Source organism: Muscardinus avellanarius (genome assembly GCF_963383645.1).
Source record: "Muscardinus avellanarius genome assembly, chromosome: 2".
Lineage (NCBI taxonomy): Eukaryota > Metazoa > Chordata > Mammalia > Rodentia > Gliridae > Muscardinus > Muscardinus avellanarius.
Window position 1 is genome coordinate 20,363,636 of NC_137787.1, and position 27,489 is coordinate 20,391,124.

The 27,489-nt window shown below is 53.8% G+C and overlaps 1 protein-coding gene across 1 annotated transcript; it reads right to left on the bottom strand.

Moving 5' to 3' along the window:
* Window positions 1–13,592: 13,592 nt before the first annotated feature.
* On the bottom strand, window positions 13,593–25,153 carry WNT10A (Wnt family member 10A; the record flags this gene model as incomplete). Its single annotated transcript, XM_080689279.1, has 4 exons — window positions 13,593–14,090; window positions 16,053–16,432; window positions 23,891–24,153; window positions 25,041–25,153. The coding sequence occupies 4 exons, from the start codon at window positions 25,151–25,153 to the stop codon at window positions 13,593–13,595; spliced, it is 1,254 nt and encodes a 417-aa protein (XP_080545405.1).
* Window positions 25,154–27,489: the final 2,336 nt, after the last annotated feature.

Consider the following 27,489-nt stretch of genomic DNA (forward strand, 5'->3'; position numbering starts at 1 on the left):
GGGTTTTGCCAAGTGGAGCGCTGAGTAGGCAATGTCTAGGACAAGACAGCGGGGGGCATTCCCAAGACAGCCAAACATGTATCACAAAGGGGTTAATTTCGGTTCTCTATTACTAGGTAACAAACCACTCCAAAATTTAGTGGCTGAAAACAATTTATTATTTTCTTCACAGTCCCAGGTTGGCTGCAATCAGCTTGGCAGTTCTCACCTAGGGGCCTCAATCAGTTACAGTCAGAGGAAGGCTGGTGCTGAAGTCATCTGGGGACTAGATGTGCAAGATAACACCTCTCCCTCCCCGCCTTCAGGCTGGCCTCAAGCTTGGGATCTTCCAGCCTAGGTAGCTTTCTTTAATCACATGTCTGACACCTCACAGCATGTGTCAGTGAAAACGAACCACAGGACAAGCCCAGATCCAAGGCGAGGGGACAAGACACAGGTGGGAGTCATGGTTCATTAGATCCTCTTTGGAGGCCAGCTGCTTGCTACAGGGGCTGAGGCGGGAAAGGACAGCCCAGGAATGGCATGCAGTCATGTTTCAGTGGAACATGGTATGCAAGGGAGGAAGGCTGGAATGATGGTGCAGATGGTGGAGGGTCTCAGTGATGTGCTCAGAAACCTGTATGTGAATACCACTGGGGTCTTTGGCCAGCATCTGAACCCCGTCCTATGTTGGTTGATCCTCCTCAGTGGGCATCTTAGTGGGAAGTTGGATCCTTGTTCCCCTGACCCTGGAAGGTCAGGAAGGTCACAGCCAAATCAGTGAGCCCACTTAGGACTCTGGATCTTCAGCAAGTGACCCAAGGAAGCAGAGGACCACTTATCATCCATCCTAGAGGTGGCAGCAGCCAGTGCTCAGTGATAACTGTGAAACAACCCCCAGAGCCCAGAGGCTGCAGCCCCCTGACCAGGCTGCTCTTGGGACAGGACTTGGGTCCTGCCTGCTTCCCAGGACTGATCTTGAAACTTCCCAGTGGTTCTGTAAGCTACCTGAGACTGTCCTGGCCTCTTCTACTCATATAAAACAGAATCTGTTTTTGTTGTCGTCTGCAATTAAGATCCCTAATTGGGCTGAGTGTGGTGGTGCATGCCTGTAATCCTAGTACTTGGGAGATTGAGACAGGAGGATATCAGGTTTGAGGCCAGCCTCAACAGTTTAGCAAGATCCTCGGCAACTTCACAAGACCCTGTTTCAAAATTAAAAAAAATTGAGCTGGGGAAGTATCTCAGAGGTAGAATGACCCTGAGTTCAATCCTCAGCACTGAATAAAAAAACCCTAATTGGTACAAAGACCCATTGGAAACTTCAGTCAAAGAAAATGACAGGCTCCAAGCATTTTATGGGTGAGGAAAACAAAACAAAACTCTGATGGATGTGGGTCGAAGAGGGAGAAAGAAGAATGAGAGGCCAGGTGGGAAGCCACCGTGACATCTGAGGAGCGTGGAGAGTGAAGATACTGACCTTGCAAATGGAGGAAGGGGATGAGCAGATCTGTCCCACTGAGGGGAGAGGGGGAGAGTTCATGTGGGCAGAGGTTTTGAGTCTTGATACCTAGGAAAGTGATGATGTTACAAAGAGAACAAGTCAGAACTGATTTGGAGGGGAAGCCACTCATTCATCCATTAACAAACATCAGTGCTTGCTCTATGCCAGGAACTGAGAACACTGAGAAGATAGTAGTGAACAAAATAAGTTCCCAGTCGGTCCCTCAATGAAACAAGTTCATGCATAAAATAATGAATCTGCATTGATAAAGCTTTTCTTTGTACTGCCACAAACCCACAGCAAAACGTGTCTAGCTGGCAGCTGAAACTTCAAGATCTTAGGAATGAATCCCGGGCCTGAAGGCAGAGGTTAGTAGTCATTCTTATAGGTATTCATTCACTTACCTATTGAGAGCTTACTATGTCCCCAGTATCATCCTGGCATTAGAAATATGGCAAAAAAAGCTGGGCGCAGTGTTGCAAACCTGTAACCCCAGCTACTTAGGAGACTTGAGGATTGCAAGGTCAAGTCCAGCACCTACAATTTAGTGAGACTCTGTCTCAAAATTAAAAATTAAAAATTAAAAATAGAAAGGGCTATGGATATAACTCAGTGGTCAAGTACCCTGGTTTTAATCCCCAGTGTCACAGACAAACAGACAGACAGACAGACAGACAGACAGACAGACACACACACACACACACACACACACACACACACACACACACAGTCCCTGTCAGTCCGTGTGAAATTCCCAATCCATAAGGGAGTCCAATGGCTGCAGGGTTTTTGAGGGGAGTAGCTGGAAGAGCAGTTGTCGCTAGCTGAGTAGAGAGGATGGAGGAGTAGATCTAAAACTTAACAGTGAGTGGAATTGCTTCCAGTCTTCCTGCCTCCCTTTCTTTCTGAATAATTTCATTCAAAAACTATGATGCAAGCCGGGCGTGGGGGCGCACACTTGTGATCCCAGCATCGGGAGGCTAAGACCGGAGGATCACGGTTCGCGGACAGCCTCAGCTACTTAGTGAAGCCCTCTGCAATTCAGTGAGACCTGGTTTCAAAATAAAGAATAAAACATAGGGCAGGTGGTGTAGCTTGGAGGTCAAATGCCCCTGGGTTCTATCCCCAGATCTGCAAAAAAAAAAAAAAGCCATAATGTGGGACCAAGCAAAGTGAGGCACTTAAGTGGGGGAGAGAAGATATGGAGCTGGCAGAGAGTATCAGAGCCCAAGATGGACAGAGACCGTGTCTGCATGGCAAGAGGAGGGGCAGCAGCAGGGATGGGGTACTGGTTACTTACAAAGGGATTAATTCAGAAAGAAGGCAAGAGAAGCTACAATGATGGGAAAGGAGAAAATGAAAAGAAACCTTGTGGTGTTGAGTTGAAATTGCATGTGAATTCCTTTGATGATAGATAGATAGATAGATAGATAGATAGATAGATGATATAATAAAACTTATATTTCCTACCTAGTCCACTGAGAGGTCCAGAAGCAGTGACATCCCATAACAATGAGCACACCTAGCATTCAAATCTTAACTTCTATATTTCATCTTCCACCAAAGGAAACAAGGGTCCCTCGGAGAAATGACTGATATTAGGGGTAGGGCAGCGAAATTAAAAGATGAGCCTGGAATGCCTTGCCAAGCCAGAAAGTAAGGAAGTGCTTCAAGAATTATAGAGCGGAAGCCAGCTTGGCAGCTGGACCAAATCTGGAAAATTTTGAGCAGTAGAATAAACAATGAGTCAATGAGCAAAACACTCAACATCTGTAATATTGTTGCCAAAGATGTATAATCACATCTAATCATAAGGAAACAGCAGATAAACCCAAATTATTACACAATATAACTGGTCCATAATCTTCTAAATTGCCCTGGCCTTGTAAAGGAAAGGCATGGGAATTATGTCAGATGGAAGGAGATTAAGAAGATAGGATAAAAGCAGGGCATGGTGGCACACACCTGAAATCCCAGTATGTAGGAGGCTGAGACAAAAGGATTGCAGGTTCAAGGACAGCCTCAGCAAATTGTGAGGTCCTCATCAACCTAGCGAGACCCTGTTTCAAAACATAGCTTGGAGGTGGAATGCCCCTTGGGTCAATTCCCAGTACCAAAAGAGAAAAAAGAAAAGTAATAATAACTAAATGCAATGAAAAAATCTAAAGTAGAATTCTGTTATAAAGGATATTACTGGAGATGGGCACGGAGGTGTGCATGTCTGTAATCCCAGTACTTGAGAGACAGAGACAGGAGGATCACATGTTCAAGGCCAGCCTCAGCAACTTAGTGAGACCCAATTTCAAAATTAACAAAGGGGCAGGAGTGTAACTAAGACGTAGAACACCCCTGGGTTCAATCCCCAATAACACACACACACACACACACACACACACACACACACACACACGTATATCATTGGGCCAACTAATGAACGTCTAATCACGTCTAAGAGAAGTTAAATAGTACTGCCGTGCCAGTGTTCCTGTCCTGGTTGTGAGTACTGTATTAGGTTATGAAGGTGAATGTCTGTTTGTAGGAAATATACACTAGAGCACTAGGGAGCAGTAGAAGATCGTGGGCAACTTAGTCTTTTGTGGTTCAAGGAAGGGGGAATTTCTTTGTACAACTGCAACTTTTCTCTACCGTTGAAATTATTTCAAAAGACAAAGAAAGAGTGAATGAGGTCTGTGAAGCTGTGGAGAATGAGGGAGGACCAAGCGTGCATTAACCAAGGACACAAGGTCACGTGTCTAAGGAGGGGTGGTGATTTCGTGTAGTGCTACGAAGAGAATGGAAAGGATGAAGGCTGAGAAAAATGTATTAAGCTTTTGTGTGTGGGGGGGGTGGTACTGGGAATGAAACCCAGAGGCTTTCTACCTCCGGGCTACACTCCCAGACCTATTTTCTATTTTATTTGGAAACAGGGTCTCACTAAGTTGCTGAGAGCCTCACTAAGTAGCTGAGGCTGGCTTCAAACCTGTGTGATCCTCCTGTCTCAGCCTCCCAAGTACTGGGATTACAGTGTGCGCCACCACACCCGGCAAATGTATTACACTTTTTAACAAATTTTCTTTTTTTTTAATTTTTATTTTTTTATTGGTGCACTGTATTCATATATCATAATGGGATAAAAAAAAAAAAAAACTTGTGTAGACATACGTGCACACATCGCCCAGTTAGCCCCTAGCTCACACCATTCCCTCCCCCTCCCTCCTTCCCATGCTTGGCTTAGTGGTTGACATCTAATATTATAGCAATTTATCCAAAATTAACAATGATAATCTCACATAACAGATTCATTTGTCTGGTATCAAACTTTTGATCACTTAGAAATAACATTTCAATATTTCTTTTTGCTTTCTTTCTTACCAGAGGGTTTTTCTTCTTTTTTTTAAGGTGAAACTATCATACATTTTTTTCCAGAAAAAATCTATCCTAACATGAAATATGAACTCTAAGTACCCAAAACAATCTCAAAAAAGAACAAAGTTAGAAGATGTACATTTTCTGATTTCAAACCTTATAAAGCTACATTAATTGAAACAGTGTAGTACTACTATAAAGGCAGATATATAAACCAGTGGAGTAAAATAAAAAGCTTAGAAATAACTTCTTCCATATATGGTCAAGTTATTTTTGACAAGGTTTCCATGAACATTTGGTGGAGGAAATAATGATCCTTTCACTAAATATTGTTGAAACATAATAATCACATGAAAAAGAATAAAGTTGTACCCTTACCTAACTCCATATGCAAATATTAACTCAAAATAGATAAAAGACCTAAATGTAAATCTTAAGACTATAAACTTTTAGAAGAAACCCTGGGTCATAACACTTCACAACATTGAAATTGGCAGTAATTTCTTGGATATGATTTCAAAGGCACAGGCAACAAAAGAATAAACAAACAAACTTCCTAAAAACTAAAAAAAATATTGTACATCCAAAGACATTGAAAAACAGAGTTAAAAGTTACTGATAGAATGGGGTAAAATATTTCCAAATGCTATATCTGAAGGTATATTAATATTCCAAATAGAAATCCTAAAAATTAGTAACAATAAAAGCAAATAATACAATTTAGAAATAGGTAAAAGACTAAAATAAATAATGAATCTCCAAAGATTTTAATCAATAAACACATGTATATATTCTTCTTTGCTTAGTTGTCTGCTGGATGGAAAATCTTGTTTCTCTGGTTCTGGTGAGTGTTACCTATTTCTTCTTTGTAGTTAATCTCTTTGAGTATTTTCTCTAGTGCTGGTTTTGAAGACATAAATTCCTTCAGTTTCTGTTTGTCATGGAAGCTTCTTGTTTCCCCATCTAATTTGATAGATAGTTGTGCTGGGTAGGAAATTTTTGGCTGGAAGTTGCTTTCTTTCAGAATTTGGAATATGTTACTCCAAGCTCTTCTGGCTTTCATGACTTGGTTTGGGAAGTCTAGAGTGATTCTAATTGGTTTGCCTTGAATGTCACTTGGCCTTTTGTTTTTGTTGCCTTTAAGATTCTCTGCTTGGCTTCCACATTGGTCATTTTGGCAACTATGTGGCATGGGGAACCTCTTCTCTGATCCTGTCTAAAAGGAGTTCTATAAGTTTCCTGGACCTGTGTATCGATCTCTTGCTCTATGTTTGGAAATTTTTCTGCTATTATTTCTTTGAAGAGATTATTGATTCCTTTGGTTTCACCTAAGTTATAAATTATGCGTTTGTTTTTGGAGTGATCCTCTTCTAGGAGCGAGATTCTATTCTCCATGTGGTCTAACCGATTGTTTATACTTTGAATTGAGGCCTTTATTTCAATGATTGCATCCTTTATGTCTTTTAGACTCTCTCAAAATTCTTTTCAAAGGTCCTGTATTATTTTGACAGTTATATTCCTTATTTGATCTTCTGGAGATCTCTGAATTTCTGTGTTATCAGGTTCTGATAATATGGGGTTGTGGGCATTCGTTGCTCTATTCTTGTTCCTCTTTCCCATGATTTCAAAAGTTTGTGCCTTCCCTGGATCACTATGACTTCACTTAGGGTGTTCTGTATCTCAAGTCTGTGGTAATCTCAGCTGCCACTACTCCTTTACTGGGTTGTATCACAAAGTCTCAGACCCAGGGAGTTAATCGAGGCTGCGCGAGACCGTGGGGGTGCTGGGCTGGGTGTTTTCCCATGGGGAGCTGTGACTAAGGTGTGGTATCTCTGCCACTGCTACTCCTTCACTGGGTTGGACTGAAAAATCTCAGACCCAGAGAGATTACCAAAGTCCCTGGGTGTGCAGTACAGGGATTTCTCCTTTAGGGGCTGGCGCTGCTGGCAATATGGTGCCACTGCCACACCCTCGGCTGTGAGGCTGGCGTATTTCTTTTCTGGTTTTGAGCTCTGTTCTGAGTCCCTGGAAGGTGTGATGAGCTTGACCACTGGGAGTTTTAGATGTTCTTTGCACTGAAAGAACTGCTGAATTACACCTGAATGATCCGCAGCTGCTCACTTCAGCTCCTTGTTTACCTTTCCTCTCTGGAGCCTGGTGCTGTGAGGGAAGATGGTGCCGGCTTGGCCCCACTGCTGCATTGTGGGCTTGATTTTTGGTCTCTGGTTGTTCTTCTAGTCTTTTTTTTTTCTCTTTCCTTTGTGTTTACATTTTTAATTTCTCTGCTGATGGTGTTTTCTGGCTATGAAAAGCGCTGATTTTGTGGCAATAGAGATCGAGTTTTAGCAGGACTTGTAAACACTGCTTTTCTTGGTCACCATCTTCCTGGAAGTCACAAATTTTCTATATTTTTAACCACAGCAGCATCTTTAGACATAAGCATTATAATGGAAGGTAAAGCATGTGGATTTGAGGACCCTCCTAACAACTTTCAGCTTCCCTGGGCCCAGAGATTCAAAGGTTAGAAACCTGTACTTATTACAGATCATTAGGATTCTTAAAATCCCAGTGCTGCTGGATATAAAGGCCCATGCCTGTAATAACAATACTAGGGAGGCTGAGACAGGAGGATCACAAATTTGAGGCCAGCCTCAGCAACTTAGTGAGGCTCTCAGCAACTTAGAGAGACTCTGTTTCCAAATAAAAAATAAAATAGGGCTGGGATGTAGTTCAGAGATAGAACACCCCTAGGTTCAATCTCTAGCACCAAAAAAGGGGGCTGGGGATATAGATCAGAGGCAGAATGCCCTTCGATTCAACCACTAGGAAAGAAAGAAAGAAAGAAAGAAAGAAAGAAAGAAAGAGAGAAAGAAGAGAGAATTTCAATACTATAATCACATTAGCTCTTGTCAGGAGGCCATGTCTCCTACCTCCTAGCTTTAAAAGGGTTCTTTCTAAAATTTAGTATATTCTAATAACATAATTTGATGCTTACATTCAGGGCCAAAATAATCTGTATGTGGAGTCATTACTATGTCCGAGTAACATAGGTTCACTATAGGCAAATGAAAAATGCAGATAAACAAGGAACAATTTCAAATCATCTATGATCTCCCATCCAAAATAACTTGTTAGCATTTTAACGCCTATTTTAGACTTCTGAAATGCAAATCACACCTACACATTTTTGTTGCAGTAAAAGCCAGCCCCTGCCCTGTGCTGCCTTGTATCTTGACTCCCCAGTGTAGAGCAGACACTGTCTCAGTCACTAAAGATACCTCAACCACCTGATTTTTAAGGACATGGGTAGGAATTCCATTGGGCATTGGGTGATGATTTGTATAATCATGTTCTTATTTTTGGACTCTTACCTTGGGCGCAGAGTGATTGTCCGTAGAACCTGTGGTCCAAACAGAGCTCTGGTGATTACAGAAGATGTGAGGTCCGGTCACCGCTAAGTGTCTGGGCTGGGTTTTAAGCACATGGGGGCAAAGATGAGGGAAAAGGGTCAGCAAGGCCTGGCGGGCAGAGAGCAGAGATTTGAGATCGAGGCTCAGGGCAGGTGTTCCCAGGAGCAAAGGGGGACCGAATGGGTGGAACCCGAGGCCACAGAGCCGTGGGAAGCCCTCAGCCCCCCACCCCGCACCTCCCCACGCGGCCGCAGCGGGCCATCCAGGCGGAGCGCCGCCGCTCTGCACCAACAGAGGGCGCCATGTCCTCAGCAGCTTGTGGTGGGCGGCTCCCAGCTGCCGGCCAGATGTGGGCATCTGGACCGCGGGCGAGGAGAAGCTCTTCTCGAGCTCCTGCAGACTGACCCGCAGGGGAAGCGCGAAGAAGGCGCGGCAGGGGCGAGGGTGGCGGTAGAACACCGCACTCCCGCGGTCCTGTCTTCCTCGGTGATGGGGCAAAAGAGGGGAGTCTCTTGCCCAGAGGGGGCGCCGTTTTCTGATTCCCACAAAACACACTGTGATGCACTCACTGGCAGCGATCCTGAGGTGGGCTCAGCAAGACCGAGTTAGGTCCACTGGGTGGGATGCGGGGCCGGAAGAGACCCACGTGGCGGCCTGCGGCAGGAAAGAGCCGCGTTGAGAACCTGAAACTTTTGAGTAACCCAGCTCTAAACTCCAACATCGGTACACACACACAGCGGATCTTCCCAGAGCGCTTCCTACATTCGAGGAGTGAGAAACGGAGGCAAACAGGACTGAGCATCGAGAGGCCCTTCCTCCCCATCATCTGGAGTTGAGAAGTTGGGCTGGAGGGCCATGGCCCTCGGGCCAGTGACAAGCCCAGGGACTCGCCCTCTGGACCTGCCTGCCCCCACCCCGAGCCGCTCCCCAGGCCCCGGGTTAATCAGCTGCTGCACACTGCTGTAATTGGCGGTGTAGACCGGGCCTGGCAGAGGACCCGCGGGCGGCGCAGGGGCGGGCAAGGGGCTTAATTGCAGGGCTTTGGCCCGCAGTCTGGGCCACAGCTTGGGGGAAGGAGACAGGCCCCTTAGCTCCGCGGGCCCGGCTTTAGAAGAAGCCAAGAGGCCCTTGGGTTTGTATTTGGGGGTCCCTTCCCTGGAAACTAAGTTGGGGAGATTGCACCCCAGCAGGGGTGCCGGTGGAGGAGTAGGGGAGCTTGAGTCGGGAAAGCTACAAGAAGCGGATAGAGTCCAAACTCCCTACCCCAACTTCAGAGGCCCTAGTTCTCCTTGACCTAAACTCCTCCCTTGCTCTGACCACCCCTTGCTCCCCTTTCTGCCGCCCCCCCCCCCGTCACCCCCCTTCCCGTATCCCCAGGGCGCTCCCACCCTAGGGAAGAATGTGCCCTCCTAGCGCACCCTCGCCATGGTAACGGCACACCCCCACCCCCGCGCACCGCAGCGGCCCGGCCTGGCCCGGCGGGCGGCGCAGGAGGGGGGCGGTGGAGGGCGCCTCCCAGCCCTGCAGACACACCTCGGCTGCCCTGGATGCCACAGCAACCGGACGTTCTGAAGTGCGCAGCCACGATGTGGCTGAGGACTCCTTACACGACCCCTCAGCCCTCTAACCCACTAGCAGAGGACCTCAGCTCCAGGGAGAGACCCCAACACACAACATCAAGAACAAGGTCCAGAGAGGGATAGTGGAGCGTCCCCGGGCCGCCCGAGGGCCTCAGAGAGTCTGGAAGCCTGAAAAGGGATCCCCTGTCGCCAGCCTGTCCCCCTCCCCTAGGAGAACCCAAGGGGGCGCTGGCAGCAGGACGCCAGGGAAGGACCCGGAGGCGCGCAGGCCCCACAGCGCAGCGGTGATTACAGGGACCTGTCCCTCCCGCCCCCGGCTCCCACTCTCATTAAGTCATTTTTTCCCCTGTTGGAAAGTCCCCGTGCCTTGAGCGCAGGAGCTGGGCGACCGCAGGCAGCTGCCGGCAACCACATGAGAAGGGGGGGAGAAGGGGGGCCGCGACCAGGGCCTGGCCACTCTCCAATGTGGACGGCCCCCTGCCGGCGGTAACTCGGGGCGCTTTAAGGCGGGGAGAAGGTGGGGAGCGTCTGGATGGCCCCTACCTTGCGCCTCAGGGACACTCCCGCCTGTCCCTAGTCTATCTCTGAACGCCTCTCTCCTCCCCACTAGGTTCCTTGCTTGTCTAAAAAAGCAGGTTGTCAGGGTCCTGGTCCCATTCCAGCTTGGCTGCCTCTCCCAGACCCCTAACCCCACCACTGCCTGCGGACCTGCCCGCTGCCCTCACACTGTCCCTTCCCCTCCTCCCTCCTTTTATGACAACCCGGGCTCCATTAGGCTTTACTACTTCTATCTGCAAGGTGTCAGGGACAAGAGATCTATCTCTCCTCTGCATGATCTCAGGGCTGCGTTCTGTTTCCTTTTCCAAGTCACCCTGGTTCTCCCCGAGGCTACTGGCAAATCCTCCTTGCCCTCTGGACTCCACCTTCCCGTTTAATTTCAACCCATTTCCCCTATTTCTAATTCACTCCTTGAATCCAGCTCCCCTCTCCCGTGGGTATGCAGAAGCTTAGCGCCCCTTGGGACCTACTGTCCAAACTTCATCATCTCCACATCTTCCTTAGGCCCTTACCAAGTCCCACATACCCCCTTCTCACTCTGAGTCCAGCCTTGGTCCTAGAACTCAGCTTCTGGCCAACCCCTGTTGCCCCTTTCCCAATTTTTCCTCCCCTCCTTTGTGGGTCAGGTTAGCATATATCAGGTCCCCATGACTTGACTTGGTAGCGTTTGTCCCTCTCCTACAACTCAGCGTCCACCCCCTGCCACCCACCCTCCCCTCCAGAGAGCATGCTTTGCAGTTCTGCTGTACCTACCTCACCCCCACACACACCCATCTTGCATAAGCCTGGAAGGCCAAGAGTGAGGCTCGGGCTAGTCCAGTAATGGACACTACTGGGGGTGGGAGGGTGGGAAAACCCACCACCACCAGGCCTCCACTTCCCCCAGCGACTCTCCTCCTCCTTGGGATGGGAGGGAAGAAGGGGACAGAGCACCCAGCCCCCACAGCTCTCTCCTGAGTGAACAAGAAGAAAGGAATGAGGCAGGTGTGTCTGCCTACCCCTCCTCCCGGGGGACTCTCGCCTGCCTGCCAGTGGGGCTGTCTCTTGGGGGATGGGGAGAGAAACCCTCTTCTCCACCAAGGCAGTCTTTGGGAGGGCCCGTTGCCCTAGGCATGCCTGGGAGCTGCTGGGGTGTCCACGAGGATGGGGAGCTGAGGGCTAGCTAGTGAGGGCACATCTCCCAGCTGGAGGGCCCACAAGAGACACTCTGAGAGCTACCTGGCCCTCTCATTCCCCCTGGGGATAAGGAGGCATTGGGCAGGGGTTCAGACATAGAGGGGACTCGTGCTAGTCAGCAATTGGGGAAAGGGACAAGACTGCCCTTGTCTGGGTCATCAAGAGGAGTGATATTTGGTCCCCAAGCATGAGCAGCAAGAGGCCTGGCTGAGATCCTGAGGGTCAGATCTGAGCCAAGAAAAATGCAACCCTAAACCCAGTCTGCTAGCTCAGCAGGGTCCTGGTGGGGGCAGGAGGGCAGAAAGGGATTCGCAGCTGCTCAGGGGCTGAACTGGGGATCTGGGGGTGCAAGAGGCCCAGGAAATCAGAGACCCCTCCTGAGCCTTTCTTATAGACTCTACCTCTCCTGCTGGACTTGACAGGCCAGAGATCCAGACAGTGAGTCTGCGGGCCCTCCCCCACTACCCTCTTCCCAGCCGCACCTCCTGGCCCCACCTGCTCCCCGGGGCGCTGGGCCGGGTTGAGCTGGGTCTTGCCCAGGATTATTCCTCTCAGAGTGCCTCCTGTCTCTACCAACGGTTGCTGCTGGGCACGGCCACTCGTCCTGGCTTGTGGCAGAGGGCTCAGGCACCAAGTGGGCGGTGAAGCTCTGACACAGAAGGCTCTGGATCCAGTCCCTTCTCCACATTTCCGAGGCCTCCATGCAGCCCAGGACTTGTCTCTGGTTTGAAAGATGGTTGTAGCCCCTAAGTGGCCTTCTAGCTGCCGCCCTTTCCCCCTTCAAAGCCATTTTGGCATGGAGCAATCCCTGTGGGACCCAGACCATGACAGTCCCATGCTTATGACTTTCTGCAGGTTCCTATTATTTATTTATTTATTTATTTATTTATTTATTTATTGTACTTGGGATTAAACCCAGGAGCATCCTACCTCTGAGATACACCCCCAGTCCTTTTTTATTTGAACACAGGGTCTCAGTAGGTCGCTGAAAGTCTTGTTCTGTTATTGAGAGACTGCCCTTGAACCTGCAATCCTCCTGTCTCAGCCTCCCAAGTACTGGGATTACAGGTGTGTGCCACCATGCTTGGTTTCCCATTCCTTTTAAACTCAGTCCTTGGCTAGGCCCAGAACGATGCACAATATTACCTCTGCCCACCCTCTGAGCTCCTCTCCTTCCCATCAGCCCCTAGATTTCTTCACTCCACTTACTTTTTTCCTCCAACAGGTAGAGGGTTCTCCACTCAGAGCTTTTGCATCCCTAAGGCCCCTGCCTGTAAAGTCCTCCCCTTCCATCTCTGCAGGGCTCTCCTCTCCATCTTGCAGGCCTCCACATGAGTATCTGCAACTCGTGAGGCCTTTCCAGACAGGCGGTTTCTTCGGAACAGACCCCACTCCCACAAATCACTCTACACCAGGCACCCTGCTTGATTTTCTGCATGCACACAGCATGGTCTGAAATGACCCTGTTTGTGTGTTTACTGGTTTATTGTCCGTCTCCCTCAGTGAGAGTGTAAACTGCAAGAGGGTGGCACTGTGTGTCTCATTCACATCTGTATTCGTGCCCCTCCCTCCCCCAGAGTGCAAAATAAATACCTGTTACAAGAATGAGGAAGGGGACGATAAGGGGCAAGGCCGGAGGGTGAGGCCGTGGGGGCCTTTATAGAATTACTTCAGCTCAGGTATGTCCATTTCTTCTTTTTTAATCTTCCGTCATGTCCCCGGCCTGCCCATCAGCTTCTTTGGGGTCCCTCCCACTCCAGGGGAAAGAGAGACAAGCCTGAGGGGCTATTGAGGTGGGGACAGAGGGCAGTCTTCAGCCAGTGAGCTGTCTGAGCGTGGGGCAGGAAGCAGGGAGGCCAATCCACCTCCCGCCGGAGTGAGCGGGCCTGGCTGCCCTGGATTGCAGACCCTCGGCGCTGGGAGGTGCCTCTGGGCCCACCTCCTCTCCCAGGCGGTGCAGCCCGCCCAGATCGCCAGCGGCAGAGGCACCTTCTCGGGGCCCAGGGCAGCTGGGGCCGCTCACTTGCACACGCTGACCCACTCGGTGATGCGGCACTCCTCGCAGACCACGAAGCAGCACCAGTGGAAGCGGCAGTGGCAGCGCTCGCTGCGCGTCTGGCGCAGGATGTTGTGGCCGCGGCCGCAGCACATGCTGCCGCAGCCGTCGGGGCCCGCGCTGCTCTTGTTACACAGGCGGCCCACGGTGCCCGCGGAGTCCAGGCGCGGCTCACGCTCGCAGAAGTCCGGCGACTTCTCGAAATAGACCAGGTCAGCCGGGCTGGCGCGGCGGCGCGGCCCCGGGGCGCCCGGGGCGGGCGAGGGTGCCCCCGCGGGGCCGGGCTCCAGCTGGCCGCCGTTGCGGTTGTGCGGCCGGATGAGCGTGGCGCGGTGGAAGCGGCTGCGCAGCAGCGCCCCCACGGCGCGGAACTCGGGCGTCACCTGCCAGCACGTCTTGAGCTGGCAGCTGCCTGACGTGCCGTGGCACTTGCACTTTCGCCGCATGTTATCCATCACCGCCTGCGGAAGGAGGCCTCGTGAGGGGCACGCCGGGCCAGCCCCCTGCCCTCCGCCCGCGCCGACACTGGCCTGCGAGGACCGCACAGGTGTTTGGAACCAGCGCCCGTAGAACGGAAGAGCCCCGAAGCAAGGGTCCCCGCAGCGCCCAGCTCCTCAGCCTGCTGGTCGGCCTCCATCCACCTCCGCCAGGCTGGGCCTGGGGGATCCCCTCCTTCCTGCTCCCCCTTCCTCTGCCGGCCTCTCCAGCAGCTGCTGGGGGCCCGTGGGGCCCGAGGCTCTTGCTTCCTGAGGGGGGAATCCCAGATCTCCAGGGAAATTCCCTCTCTCTCTCCACCCCTGGAGTAGAGGCCAGAAGCAGGGGGCGGGCAACCCCAATACATCCCCCGCCCCAAAGTCTCTGGAGCCCGCCTTGCAGTGCTTCTGAGAAAGCCTCACTCCGCCACTCCAGCCCCGACCCTGTGACTCTTTATAGGGACCCAAAAGAGGAGGCACCAGGGCCAAGACTGAGACTTAGTGTCGAAAGGGGTCCAGTCGCTACAGGAATACAGAAGGGAACTCAGAGAGGACCAGGCGCTCAGCATGTGACAGTGAAGTTCCCAGACCCCCAAGGGAGGTCATGGGAACACTAGCGGCCCCCACCCAGCTCCTAACCTGCACCACAGTCTCCACCCCAAACCAGACCCCACACAGGAAGTGGGCATTATCCTCCTTCCCCTCCACCCTGCATTCCCCAAATACTCTCTGGACAGCAAGAGCAAAGATCTGGGGGCCCCGAAGCTGGATAGGACTGCCACAGGAGAGGAATCTTGCTCCTCCGGGTGGGTCGGTGTCAGTACCACCTGGGAACCAGCCCCTCCCTCCCCAGGCCAACAGCCCCAGAACATCTACTTCCCACAGGCAGCAGCCATTAATTAACCAGTTTAACGAGGACGAGGAGGAGGCACTATTGGTACCTGAATGGTGCCGGAGCTTGGGAAAGGAGCTGCATTCACAGAGCAGGGCTGGGGGGGAGTTGGACTGGACCTGAGGGTGGGCGTGCCTCAGTTTACCCCGCCTCTGAGTCAAGATGAGAATTGCTGAATCAGCTGGGAGTCTTTGTGGAGGAAGAAGATGGGCTGGAGTGGGTTCAGAGGTTAAGGGAAAGGGAAGTGAGGTGGGGAAGGTCCCAGTCAGTAAGAAGGGGCCAGGAACAGGGAGAGCAAGCCTCGGGGAAGCTGGAATCCTTAGGAAAGGAGAGTGCTGAGCTACCCTGGGCCAGGAAGGCAACGGAGTGGAGTGTAGACGGAGTGTAGCTTCCACGCTGCTGTGCCCTGTGTGGGCCTGGAGTCCTCTCCGTAGGAAGAGGAGCCCTGGTAGGCGCTGAGCCCTGCGCCTGTTGCAGAGGCTCCTTCCTCTACCTTGTTCTCACTCGCTATTGCATCAGCTTGGGCAAGACTCCTCGTGAACCTGCGCCTCCGTTAGCATCTCTGAACACAAGGTTAATAAGTGTTCACATAACTGTAAGGCTCCAATAGGCTAAATGCAGTAAGGTGTCAAGCGCACAGCAAGCACTTGATAAATGCAAGCCATCGTTCCTTCCCTTCCTTGCTTCTCTTTATTTATGAATGTATTCCTTTAATTTACTTGGAGTGAATGACTTCAGAGAGAGTATGAGCATTCCAGGGCTGGGGAGACAGGAGGAAGGCATTCCCAACACAGATTCACAGTGGCTTAGGAACTTCTCAGGACCCTCGCTGTTCAGGACTCCCTCGTTTTGGACAGGGAGAAGAGGTTAGAGACCCACAGCCTCATGAAACATTAGAGCTGGGAGGACCTGAGGATGAATCCAGCCTTCTTGCTCCATAGGGGAGGAGATGGAGTCAGGCCGCAGAGACGGGGAGCTGGGTACTGGGGAGTTGGCCTGCGGGAGGGAGTCCGGCCCCTGTGCAGGGATTTGGATCTGGCTTAGGTCGGGGCTCTCACCTGCCTCCCGACTCGGTTGTTGTGGAGCCTCATGCGCGCGTGGATGTCTCTGTGAGGCTCTCGGGAGTCCAGGAAGTCCTTAGAGAAGCGCTCCCCAAAGCCCACGTCGGGGCTGCAGCCGCTCCACTCCCAGGAGTCCTGCAGACCGGGGCTGGCAGGGGGCAGGGCCGGGTGTTCCGGGACCCCGTGGCTCAGGCCTTTTCCGCGCTGCAGCGCGTCCAGCTGGAGGCGCTGCAGCTTCCGACGGAAGGCCTCCTCGTCCCCGCGCCGAGATGCATCGCAGCCGCACGCCTTCAGTTTGCCCAGGGCACAAGCGTTGGACACCGCGTGCACCACCCCCGCTGCGGCGATGGCGTAGGCAAAAGCGCTTTCTCGGAAACCTGCGGTTGGACACGATAAAACAGGATTCTGAGGGGCCTCATCACCCCGCCCACCCTGCCCAACCTTGTCATCCAACAGAGGAGAAACTGAGGCCCGGTGTGGGGGAGGGTTCGGGGCAGGGCAGGACTCACACAGGGAGCCAGGCATGCACGCGGTCTTCCCGATAAGGCTTCTGTCACATTCCTTTCCCCTTTTCATTAACATCACTTGAGCAAGCTAAGAGTTTTTATGTCTAGATCTCCTCTAGGGCAAAAAGTACCTGGTAAACACATTCTTTTAAGATCAGGGATTTAATCTATTACCTTTCATGGTGATATCTGCAATTTTAAAATAGCCTGTAGGAAGAAGGCAAAGTTGAACCTAAAGAATAAATTACCAGTAATGGAATTCCAGGCCCCAGGAGATGCCAGGAGACAGGAGGATATATATACAATATATATATATATATATATATATATATATATATATATATACAGATATATATAAAAGAAGGCGGCCTGCTCCTAAAGCGCCCCACTCCTGAGAGTGTGCCAGCATGTGCCCTGCTAGGCCCAGCCAGTGTGTGTATGTGTGTGTGTGTGTGTGTGTGTGTGTGTGTGTGTTACTGGGGATTGAACTCAGTGTCATTTTACCTCAGAGTTACATCCCTAGCCATATATATGTCTCGCTAGATTGATGGGCCTATTACTACTTGCAGAGACTGTCTTTGAACCTGCCGTTCTCCTGTCTTGGCCTCCCAAGTACGGGAATCACAGCTGTGTGCCGCCAGCTTAGTTCCAGAACCCTTCTTAATTGACCCCATCCTTGTCCACAGGACATGCACGAAAGCTACTCAGAAATGGGTCCTCCTCAGCCACCCTGCGTGTGGTCTGCCAGGCCAACGGAAGGGCTGTGGGTGTAATTCAGTGATAGAGAACTTGCCCAGGATGCATCTGTCCCTGGGTTTGATCCTTAGAGTCTGTCTATCTCTCTTTTACACACACACACACACACACACACACACACACACACACACACACTTTCTGCCATCTGAAGACATTTAAGAGATGATACAAGTGAACCCAAGTGTCCTAAGCCGAGCCTGGCATATAGTGGTGTTTAAAACAGGGAGAACCCTGGGTGTGGTAGCACATGCTGTAATCCCAGTACTTGGGAAGCTGAGACAGGAGGATTGCAGGTTTGAGGACAGCCTCAACAAATAGACTCTCAACAACCTAGTGAGATTTTGTTTCAAAACAAACAAACAATAAAATGGCCTAGGAGTATAACTTGGAAGTAGGATGCCCCTGCCAGCCAATCCCCGGTACCACACACACAGACACTGAGAGGGGAAAGGAGGATTAGAAGAAAGAAAACAGGGGGAAATGCCTTCTGCTAGCTGCTCTGGAGGAATAAGGCGTCCCCTGACCAAGCTGTTCTCAGGGTTCAGGGCTGGGCCCAGCGCCCACCCCTCACAGCGCTCCGATCTGAGCCATCTTCTGGGAGCGCCCTACACCTGTAGCTGGGGAGGCCTACTTGCAGAGCTGGGTCCAGACCTTCAGGCGACTTCTTGCTTGATCTGCATCTAAGAAAGGAATGCCCAAGAGCAGTTTGTGCTACAGGGTTCTGACCAGCTTCTGGACCCCAGAAAGAGGGCAGGCAGTGGGAGAGGCCAAGGACAGGAACAGCCCACACAGGAGAATCCACGTGGGGGAGAAGCCTCGCGCCTGGCAGAAGGCAGATGACCTTGAGGGGGGGGGCAGAGTCAGAGGAAGCAAAGACCCTGGGTCCTTTCACCCAGCATTGAAGACTGGTCTCTAAGGGCTCACAGACCCTAGAGACCAGGAGGACAGAGGCTCTAGGCCACTCCTACCTGGAGAGGAGTGGAGCCCTGTCCTCCTGCTTCTGCCCAGACAGATAATAATGAAGCAACAAGATGGTTTCTAGTTAAAACTGGAGCCAGACTGCCTGGGTTCAATTCTTGGCTCTTCCATTTAAGGATTGCTACTAACTGTGTGACCCTGGCTAAGTCACTTAACCTCCGGTGCCTCAGTTTCCTCATCTGTAAAATAAGAGTAATTATTGTCTGCCTCATTGTTGTTCCAAGAATTAGGCAAGTTATTAAACTTAAAATGCTTCGAATTGTGCCTTACTTGGAGTAAGTACCATAAACATTAGCTGTGTGTGTGTTACTGGGGACTGAACCCAGGGGCATTCTACCTCTGAGCTACATTCCTAGACCTATTTAATTTTTTTTAATTTTGAAACAAGGTCTTGCTAAACTGCTGAGGGCCTTCTCAGTTGCTGAGACTGGCCTCAAACCAGCTATCCTCCTGTCTCAACTTCCCAAGTACTGAGATTACCAGAGTGTGCTTACTGAAAAGTTCTTCCTGGCGTCTGATCTCACTCCTGCATTTTCAGGTCATTATTTTTTTTATTTCACCCTGATCAGAGGCAGAGCTCAGCAGCTTTTGACTCATTCGGGCTACTGAAAACTCTTGCAGCACACTCTCCCAATCTTCTCTTTCCAGCTCATGGCAGTTCCCTACCTTTTTCCAGATGAACCCAGTTAAAAGCAGACAGAAGGGGTTGGAGATTGGAGACTTCAAAGGAGATGCTGGGAAGCAGAAACTACTCTGGAATAGTGGGATGGGGAGGTGGGCTGGACCCAAGTCCCTGGGAAGTGCACCCTACATTTATCCCTCCTTTTATCTTTGGAACTCTATGCCCTTCTCTTGTTGCTAGAGTAGTCATTGGCCTGCTCTAGGACACATGGCAATACTCAGGCCTCCAGAGACAGCCCAGCCCTCGGCCTCACCCCTCCCATACCACCACCACCAAACGCGCAGGCACTAGGCAAAAGAGAGAAGACCAAGGTCATAGGGTTATGAAGCTGGATCCACACCCTACTTTCCCAGCTCCCTGGCAGCAACTTCCTGCTGAAGGACACTGGCTCCAGGGGATTTCTGCTGCCAAGAAAGAACCCCAGGTAGTATAGACCCTGTCCACAGCATCAGGGAAGCTCAAGAGGCTGGCCCAGTGGGGTGTGCATAGCCAACCATCTTCCAAGCTCTGCCACATTCAAGGGCAGGCCTGGAGGAATCTGGAGACATGTATGCAGTAGCCTGCAGAGAACACCTCCACCTCCATACCACTCAAGACCCCCACACCACCATCCTATGGCCTCTGACAGCTGTCACATCGTGTATAGAAATGGCCAGGCAGGGCCTGAGTGGCCACCTTCTGCTCTAAGCATCCAGGCCTCAGAGAAGTCCAGCCCACCAGGTCTGCTCCCAACTCCCATTCAGGGCCCCAGTTTCGGTCCTGGCCCTGACTGTCTGGGGCAGACACAGGCACTCTGCCATCTGGCCAGCTGGAGGGGGAGAGGGTGGGGCCATGGCCAGCTGGGCTGCCCGGAGCAGAAGGGGGAGGGGGCTTGTTAAGATGCACAATTAGCTGCCCTGCCTTTGATCTGAGACAGGGACTGCCAGCATCTAAGTGGAGTCGGCTGCTGCTACAGGCTGAAGCCAAGGCCAGGGCAGGGCTGGGGGAGTAGGTTTGGAGGGCAGGGGGCAGGGGTGTGTAGAGGAAAGAGGATGGGGGTCAGTGGGAACTAGGAAGGGTTAGAGATGCTTTGTCCCTGCCCATTCAAGTCAAGGATGGATGGAAGGAGAGAGGTCTGGTTTCCATTCCCTCCTTGCAAAGGATCTGTGCCTGCTCTTGTGCCTGGGAAGAGAGCGCAAGAGAGTGAGAAGGAACTGTGTGCACGTGGGACCACTTAAGTTTGCACATTTGCATAAACATGGGGAGGTGTGTGCACACATCAGTTTCATTTCTTGGGCTACACTCCCATGCCCCGGCTCACTTCGGGCACAAGGTAAGAGTTCACACTGGCCTTGTAGCTTGAGAAGCCCTATAGCAGGGGACAGGGTGCAGTCAGCTGGCCTGCATGGAGTCTTGGCTGTTTTGTTTACTTACAAGCTGTGTGACTAATGGCAAGTTATCAACTTCTCTTTGCTTCATTTATAAAAATAAAGACGGTAATAGGACCTACCTCATGGGAACTGTACTAGGGGTGGAACCCAGAGGCTTTCTACCTCCGGGCTATACTCCCAGACCTTTTTTATATTTTATTTGGAAACAGGGTCTCACTAAGTTGCTGAGAGCCTCACTAAGTAACTGAGGCTGGCTTCAAACCTGTGCGAAGCTCCTGTCTCAGCCTCCCAAGTGCGGGGATTACAAGCGTGCGCCACCACGCCCGGCGACTGTTTGAGGACTTCTAAGTGTGGAGAGTGTTTTAGGATGATGCCCAACACACAGCAAATGTTTAGTGCGTGTCAGATAACTGATTAGGTGTCCTTATAGGTCCTAATAGGACCTTAGAAAATCCTGGGCATGTTTGTGCCTCATTTTCCCCATCTGAGCTACCACATACCCTAAGCCCAGGAGGCCTGGGCATAAAACCGTGAGTCCCTGAGAAGATGGATGCAAAAGGTAGGTCGGAAAAGGCAGAATCAGATCTGGAAAGCAGAGACTAGACCCTTAAATTTTTGGTTCCCCTGAGCTGAGAGCCTGGTTTGCTGCAGGGCCCCCACCAGCCCTTTCCATCCACTCCAAATGGGTCTGAGCTGTGGGAGGACAGTGCTACACTGTGGAGACTGCTTTGCTAATCTGCTGTGCTGGCCTCAGTCCAGCCTCTCCTTGACCTCCCTACCTGCCTGAGCCGGCCCCCAGCAGCCCCTTCCTGGTCCCCACCTGAGTGAGAGTTGCAGGGGTTCTCTATTCCCTAACAGATTCTCTCCCCAGCACCTCACCCAGGCAGCAGCCTGTGTGGGTCCTCAGTACCTAAAGATGGGGATACCAGTGCCCTCTTCGCTTAAGTCACTGTTCCCTTGGGTGGGGCAAAGCAGCCAACATAGGCTTGTGGCATTCCCATCACTGTTTGTTTGTTTGTTTGTTTGTTTTTCCTGACCCTCTATCCCTTCCTTTCCCCCACTCTTCCTCTGGGTTCCAGACCCCTCTTTAAAGCCTGATGATAGCCCGGCTAGGTGCTCAAGCACCTTTGCCCCTCCCTCCTTCACCAGCCCATCCCTCCAGCCCAACCCATCTCAGGAAAGGTGTGAGGGAACAGAATAACAGTAGTAGCATTACCAAAGACCCAAGGGACCAGCTTCCCCCAGCAGCCTCTGAAACTTAGACATGGCAGAACCCACTTCAAAAGAAAGTGGGTTCTTGCAGCCTGGGTCAGAAGGGCCCCCCCCCTCCATGAGAGACACTGAGGTCACCTGACCCACAATGGGCAATTCATAGCTTTAAAAGAAGGGAGACTCAGAGCAGGAACCAGAGCGCGTGCGGGGGTGGGTGGGTGGGTGGGCTGGATGCTACCAAGAGTGCGGCCAGAGGACTCAAACTTAGCCATCTGGAGAAATGGACCAGGAAGCGACCCTGGTGCGGGCCAGATCCAGATGTGAAACGCGGCAGGTAGGCAGGGTGGAAGTGAGATGGGAAAGCCCAAAGTCGTCCCCTCTGAAGAGGAGGAGGAGCAGAAGCCAAGGAGGTAGGGCGGGGTTCCCAGGCCGAGGGAAGGAGCCCAGCCCCCCTGGCGGAGCCCAGGAGCCACTGTCCCGCCCCCTCCCCACGCCGGGCGCCGCCCCGCCCCGGCTAGCCCCGGCAAGTCTCTCCCCTTCCCACCCCTAGCCTCTCTCCCCACCGTCCCCCGAGCTCACCTCCTGCTTATTAAACTGCAGGTGAACCCAGGAGCGCCTGGCACCGCGCCAACCCCGTGCAGTTCCACCCCTCCAAACTCGCCCCCAAGTTCCAAAGACCCCAGTTTCCCGTCAGGCTGCGCAGGCCTGCCAGGGCATTAGTCAGGATGCCTGGGTTCACGCAGTCTAGAGGGAACGGGAGGACCAGAGGGGACACCGAGGTCGAGGAGAGGGGACAGGCTCCCCCTGCCTCGCCCAAAGCCTCAACATCTGCCCAGGTCCCTCGTGAGCGGAAACCCACGCAAAGGCTACGGGGCCCTCGCCCGAGGGCCCGAGGGTCTCGGGGGGAAGAGGCTGCGGGGAGAGCTGGCGACCCACAAACTAGAGCAGGCGCGGCGGCCCAGAGGGGAGGCCGAGGCCTGCCGCTGGGTGTCGGCGAGCCGGGCGGCGGGGCGGGGAGGGGCGCGCCCCGGCCGGGCCAGCGAGCGGGCCGGGGTCCCAGGCCGCAGACCCTGGACGGCTGGGAGGGCTGGGCTGCGCGGCCGGCGGCGGGCGAGCGGGAGCACGGGCAGGGGGCACCCGCTCGGCGAGCGCGCGGCGCGGCTGGGCCCGGCAGCCGGCTGCGCGGCCCGCGGGGATTAGTTCGCGGCTGCATGCCGCCACACGCGCCGGGCTGGGCTCCGCGGGCAGAAACAGCGCCCCGGGCGCGCGGGGGAGGGAGGAAGGAGCGCGCGGGGGCGGGGCGGGCGGCCTGGGGCTGGGCCGGGGGAGGCCGGGGTGGCCCCTGATTTGGGGGCCCAAGGGATGCAAGCAGGGGTTCTGGTGAAAGAGAAAACTTTGGCTTTCTGAAACTCCCTGAGAAGTTGAGGCCCCAAGGCTATTGGGTATAAGGGTACCCCTAGTCTTCCACTGTCAACTAGAATTAGACAAGTCCCAAGGAACCAGGGCCACCAGGTGCCCACACTGTCCAAGCAGCGGAGAGATAATACACCCAGCTAGGCAAATCCAGGAGGCCCGGGTCCCCATCTTGCCCTAGAGACCTGATTCAAGGCCCACGATACTAGAACTAACGCACAGGAAGAGGGTGGCAAAACCTCCCGCCATCTCCAAGCCAAGACACTCTGGGGTTGTCAGGGTGGTCCTTGGTCCCCCAGAAGTCGGGGAGAGGACAGGGAGTGGGCTGTGGCCCCTCTGAGCTGTGGGGGAACAGGGTTAGCAGAGCTGTCAGGCCTGCTGGTTCAGAGCAACCACGTACAAGCACGCACACACCCAGTGCTCTGATTCAGACAGGGTTTTGGGGGCGGTGAGGATGACACAGCGGCTGGGGTGTACCCCGCCAGCAGAGCCGCTGCATAAGTACAGATGATTTGCCTGCCCAGGATTTCCCACCCGCACCATTTGGAAGAACGTTGCCCCTCTTCCTGCCAGTGTCGGGGACCCTCTCACAAACAATCCATCCTAAGTGCAGCTTATTAAGTGGTGGGTAAGTCGAGGCAAGTGGTGGCCAGGACTGTTTCCTGGACCTGCGGTGTGCAGTGTCAGTGAGCCTGCAGGGTCATGGAACCTGCTGCCCTCAGCCAGAACCACATCTATCCCATTTGTCTACCCCCTTGTGGCTTTTCTGAGACCAGAAAGAGAGAGGAAAGCAGCCTGCATGGCTGGCAGGTGCAGGGCAGGGTGGGGGCTGCCAGCTTGAGAGAGTGGATTTGGAGGGGCAGGCTTCGAGGTTGCAGGTGGAAACACTGCATGGGGGGCAGGGCGAGGGGCCGCTACCTCTGCTGAAGATGGGGCTCTCATAGGGGATCTTGTTGCGAGTCTCCAGGCTGGAGCAGTTCCAGCGCTGGTCCCGGAACTGGTGCTGGCACTCATGGATGGCGATCTGGATGCCCTGGATGGCAGAGGCGGCCACGTCGGGGTGCCGCACGCACACCTCCATCTGCCTGCGGCTCAGGCCAGGCAGTGTCAGGCACACTGTGTTGGCGTTGAGCACAGGCTCTGGAGGAGGGTGGAGGCCCAGGATGTCGTTGGGTGCTGACCTGCTGGCATGTGGAGTGGGTAAGCATTTGGGGGAACCATGAGGGCCCCATTTAATGTGCCCCAAAGGCCTTAATCACTGTCTGCTCCAACTCCTGCTTCTGAATGTTGGTGCATCGGCTTACTCCTAAACACAGCCCTTTCCTCCACCTCTCACCCTCATTCCCTCCAACACAACCCTCCCAGCTGCACACCCACACAGGCAAACATGTGCAAACACACACGCACACACATCCGCTACGTCTGTGCACACCATATTTCATAAGTACATCCCAGGCACAGATGCCTGCCTACCCAGGGTGCCCCAGGAGCCCACTCCCAAAGGCATGTTCCAGATGTCATAATTACACAGACACACTCCAGCACACACTGTGGTGGACACAGACCCAGGAAGACTTATATACATACACACTGAGAGTTAAAGATACATAGACAGTCAAAGACTTCCCCACGCGTGTTTGTCTTAGCATACCTTCACACACTTGGATACACACTCACTGCTCCTGCACACACACAGTCTTCCCAGCTGAGGGCTCTCACGGACCCCACCTGGGATAGCCTGTCCCAGCCCCCAGCGCCCTCTCCTGCTTGGGGGTGATCTACAAGTTGAGGCAAGGCAGTTGGAGCTTCCTGCTGGGGTGGGGTGGGTGGGGTGCCTTCCCCAGAGTGTCAGGGACTCCGGGCTGGCCCTGGCGCCCCACACCACCTCGTCTCCTCCTTGCCACCCCCTTGCCCTGTCTCCTTGCACTAACCATATTCCATCCCATCCACCCCCTCCTGCGAGGGAGCTCAGGGTCTTTCCTTGGGCACCGGCACCTCCCTCATTCCAGGGTCCCTGCCTCGGGGGTCCCAGCGCTCCAGGAGGGCGGAGCGTGAGATGAGGGCTCACCTGGGCACAGCAGCAGCCAGCAGCAGTAGGAAGAACAGGAGCGCCCAGAGCGCCAGCCGCGGCTGGGGCCGGGGTCGGAGCCGCAGCCAGGGGCGAGGGTGGGCGCTGCCCATGGCGCGGGGGCCGTGACGGGACGGGTGGGGGGCTCACAGCCCAGTGGGACTGGCGAGCCAGGGGCGGCGACGCATGATCAGCTGGGGTCGGGGCGGCTGCGACACGCGCCACACAGCTCCGACTCGACTCGGGTCACGGCTCCGGGAGCAGACGGCGCCCGCCTCCCCGCTCCATGGGGCAGCGCCCCGGGGCACCGCCCTCGGGGATGGGGTGGGGAGCGGGCGAACCGGGCACCTCCTGGCACAGGGGTCCGGGGAATTTCCCGAGGCCCCCTTGCGACAACTCCTGGTGCCTCCCAAGGGTAAGGGGGGCCCGGAGGTGCAGCGGGCTGTGGACTCGAAGCCGGGGAGCCCCCCCAGCACAAGCCGCGAGCCTGCGCTTCCGAGGTGTGCAGGGCGGGCGGGGGTGGGTGGGGTGGGGGTGGGGGCGGCGCTGTCTGTGCCCGGCCCCGCAGCCTGGAGAGTGACTGTCCCGGCTCGGCTCGGGAGCTCGGCCGCCTCCCTTTCCACCACCCCCCCCCCATGTAGTGTCTAAGGGCTCTACCCCACGTGACGTCACGACAGGGGAGGTGTGGAGGCGGTTCAAGTCCGGAGGCCACTGCGTCCGCTCGGGACTGCGGTGGGAGAGGGCGTGCAGAGGGCGGAGGAAGGAGAGGTGTTAGGGTCCCAGTGCCCTGTGCTAGGCGATGCCTGCAAGCGGTGGGGGTGGGCGCTGGTTTGTGTGGGGAAGGAGGTGTACGAGCCTGGCTGAGCCACAGCTGCTGGGAGCCCCACCCCACCCCTGCACACCTGCGGGGGCTGGAGGGGAGGGCTGGCCGCCCAGCACCCTCCCCTACTTCACAGGGGACTTCCCCACAGCCTGCCCTGGGAGGCCAGTGTGGGGTCCTGCAGAGGGGTTTGGCAGCCTCTGACTCTTCCTCTCCTTTGCTGTGTGACCTTAAACAGGTGCCCCCTGCTCCCGGACACCTCTGCCCCTTTATGAAGGAGGCCCACCTCATCTAGTGGTGAGCCAATGGAGGTAAACTGCCAGTGTCTCTTAAGGGCTCCTTTGGGAGCCAAGCACCCTGGAGTGGTGCATGCTGGGAGAAAGGATTAGAAAACACATTCTAGATGTGGGCTTTGAGGTCATCTTATTTAGCCCCTTTTGTTGCACAAGAAAAATACCAAGGCTCAGAGAGGGTCATGACTTACTGAAGGTCAAACAGCAAATTAATGGAGCAGCTAGAACCGAATCCAGTTCTCCTGCCTTCCAGCAGAGCGGGGAGGATGGCTTGTGCCCTGGCCCTGCCCTGTGCTTGTCCGCACATGGCTCTCTGGGACCCCTTTTTCTTCTCCTGAGTCTGGCCGAGCACCAGGTCCCTCCTCCATAGGGGCCAGCGTGTTCGGCCCAAGCAAGGGCCAAAAAACCAAGACGCTTGGGGGACAGAGGCCCTGGCTTCTGCTTCCAGTTCTAACGTGGGCCCTGAGGATGAGTCCTGCTCCTGTTCGGGTTTCAGCCATAAAGTTGGCAAGGGCCTCACACTCCAAACATACACGTCTTTATCCCCATGGTCCCCCTCTCGGAAAAGAGCCCTTCCAGAAGCACAGAACCGGAGGGGCGCTGGGCTCAGAAACAAAAGGGGCCCATTCCTGGAACTGCCCGTCCTTGGGGACTAGAGCAGAAGGGAGGGGCTTCTGTGTCCCCACGTCAGGTGGTGGGGGTGGCCTGTGTACAGCAGGCTGACAGTACTTCCCCTCTTCCCCCCACCTCTGCGGCAGCCACTGCAGCTGTCAGGAATTAAGGGCTTGAGGCTGCTGGGGGTGGGGGTGGGGTGATGGGGGCGCAGTCTGGCTGGACAGCAGGAAAACAGCCGGGGGCAGGAAGCAGACTGCGTCAGCCAGAGCCTTGTTTGACCCTAGCCACCCCCTGCCTTCCCCACTCTCCCTAACATGCTGTAGGATAGGGACAGAGGCAGCTTGGGACTCATGTTCTGGAAGGAGGTAGGGACAGTATAGACCACCCAATATGGGAAGGAGCCCAGGCTGGGAGAAGGCATGTGCAGACAGGGACATCAAGCTCCCATTGGCTACTGGGGGAACCGAGGCCCCGGAAGTCTCAGGAACAGGACCAACAAGGCCATGCTTAGGTTACACAGCCCCTTGCTCCCTGTCCAGGGTGCACACACTAGTGTTCCCCACACTACCTGCTCCATATGTATCCCCTGGGGTGGCCACTGTGGGTGATGCCGATTCCAGGCCCCACGCGCTGAATCTGCCTGTCCAGATGCAAGGAGGTGTGGGGGGTCTGTATTTCTCTCTCTCTCTCTTTTTTCCTTTTTTTGTGTGTGGTACTGGGG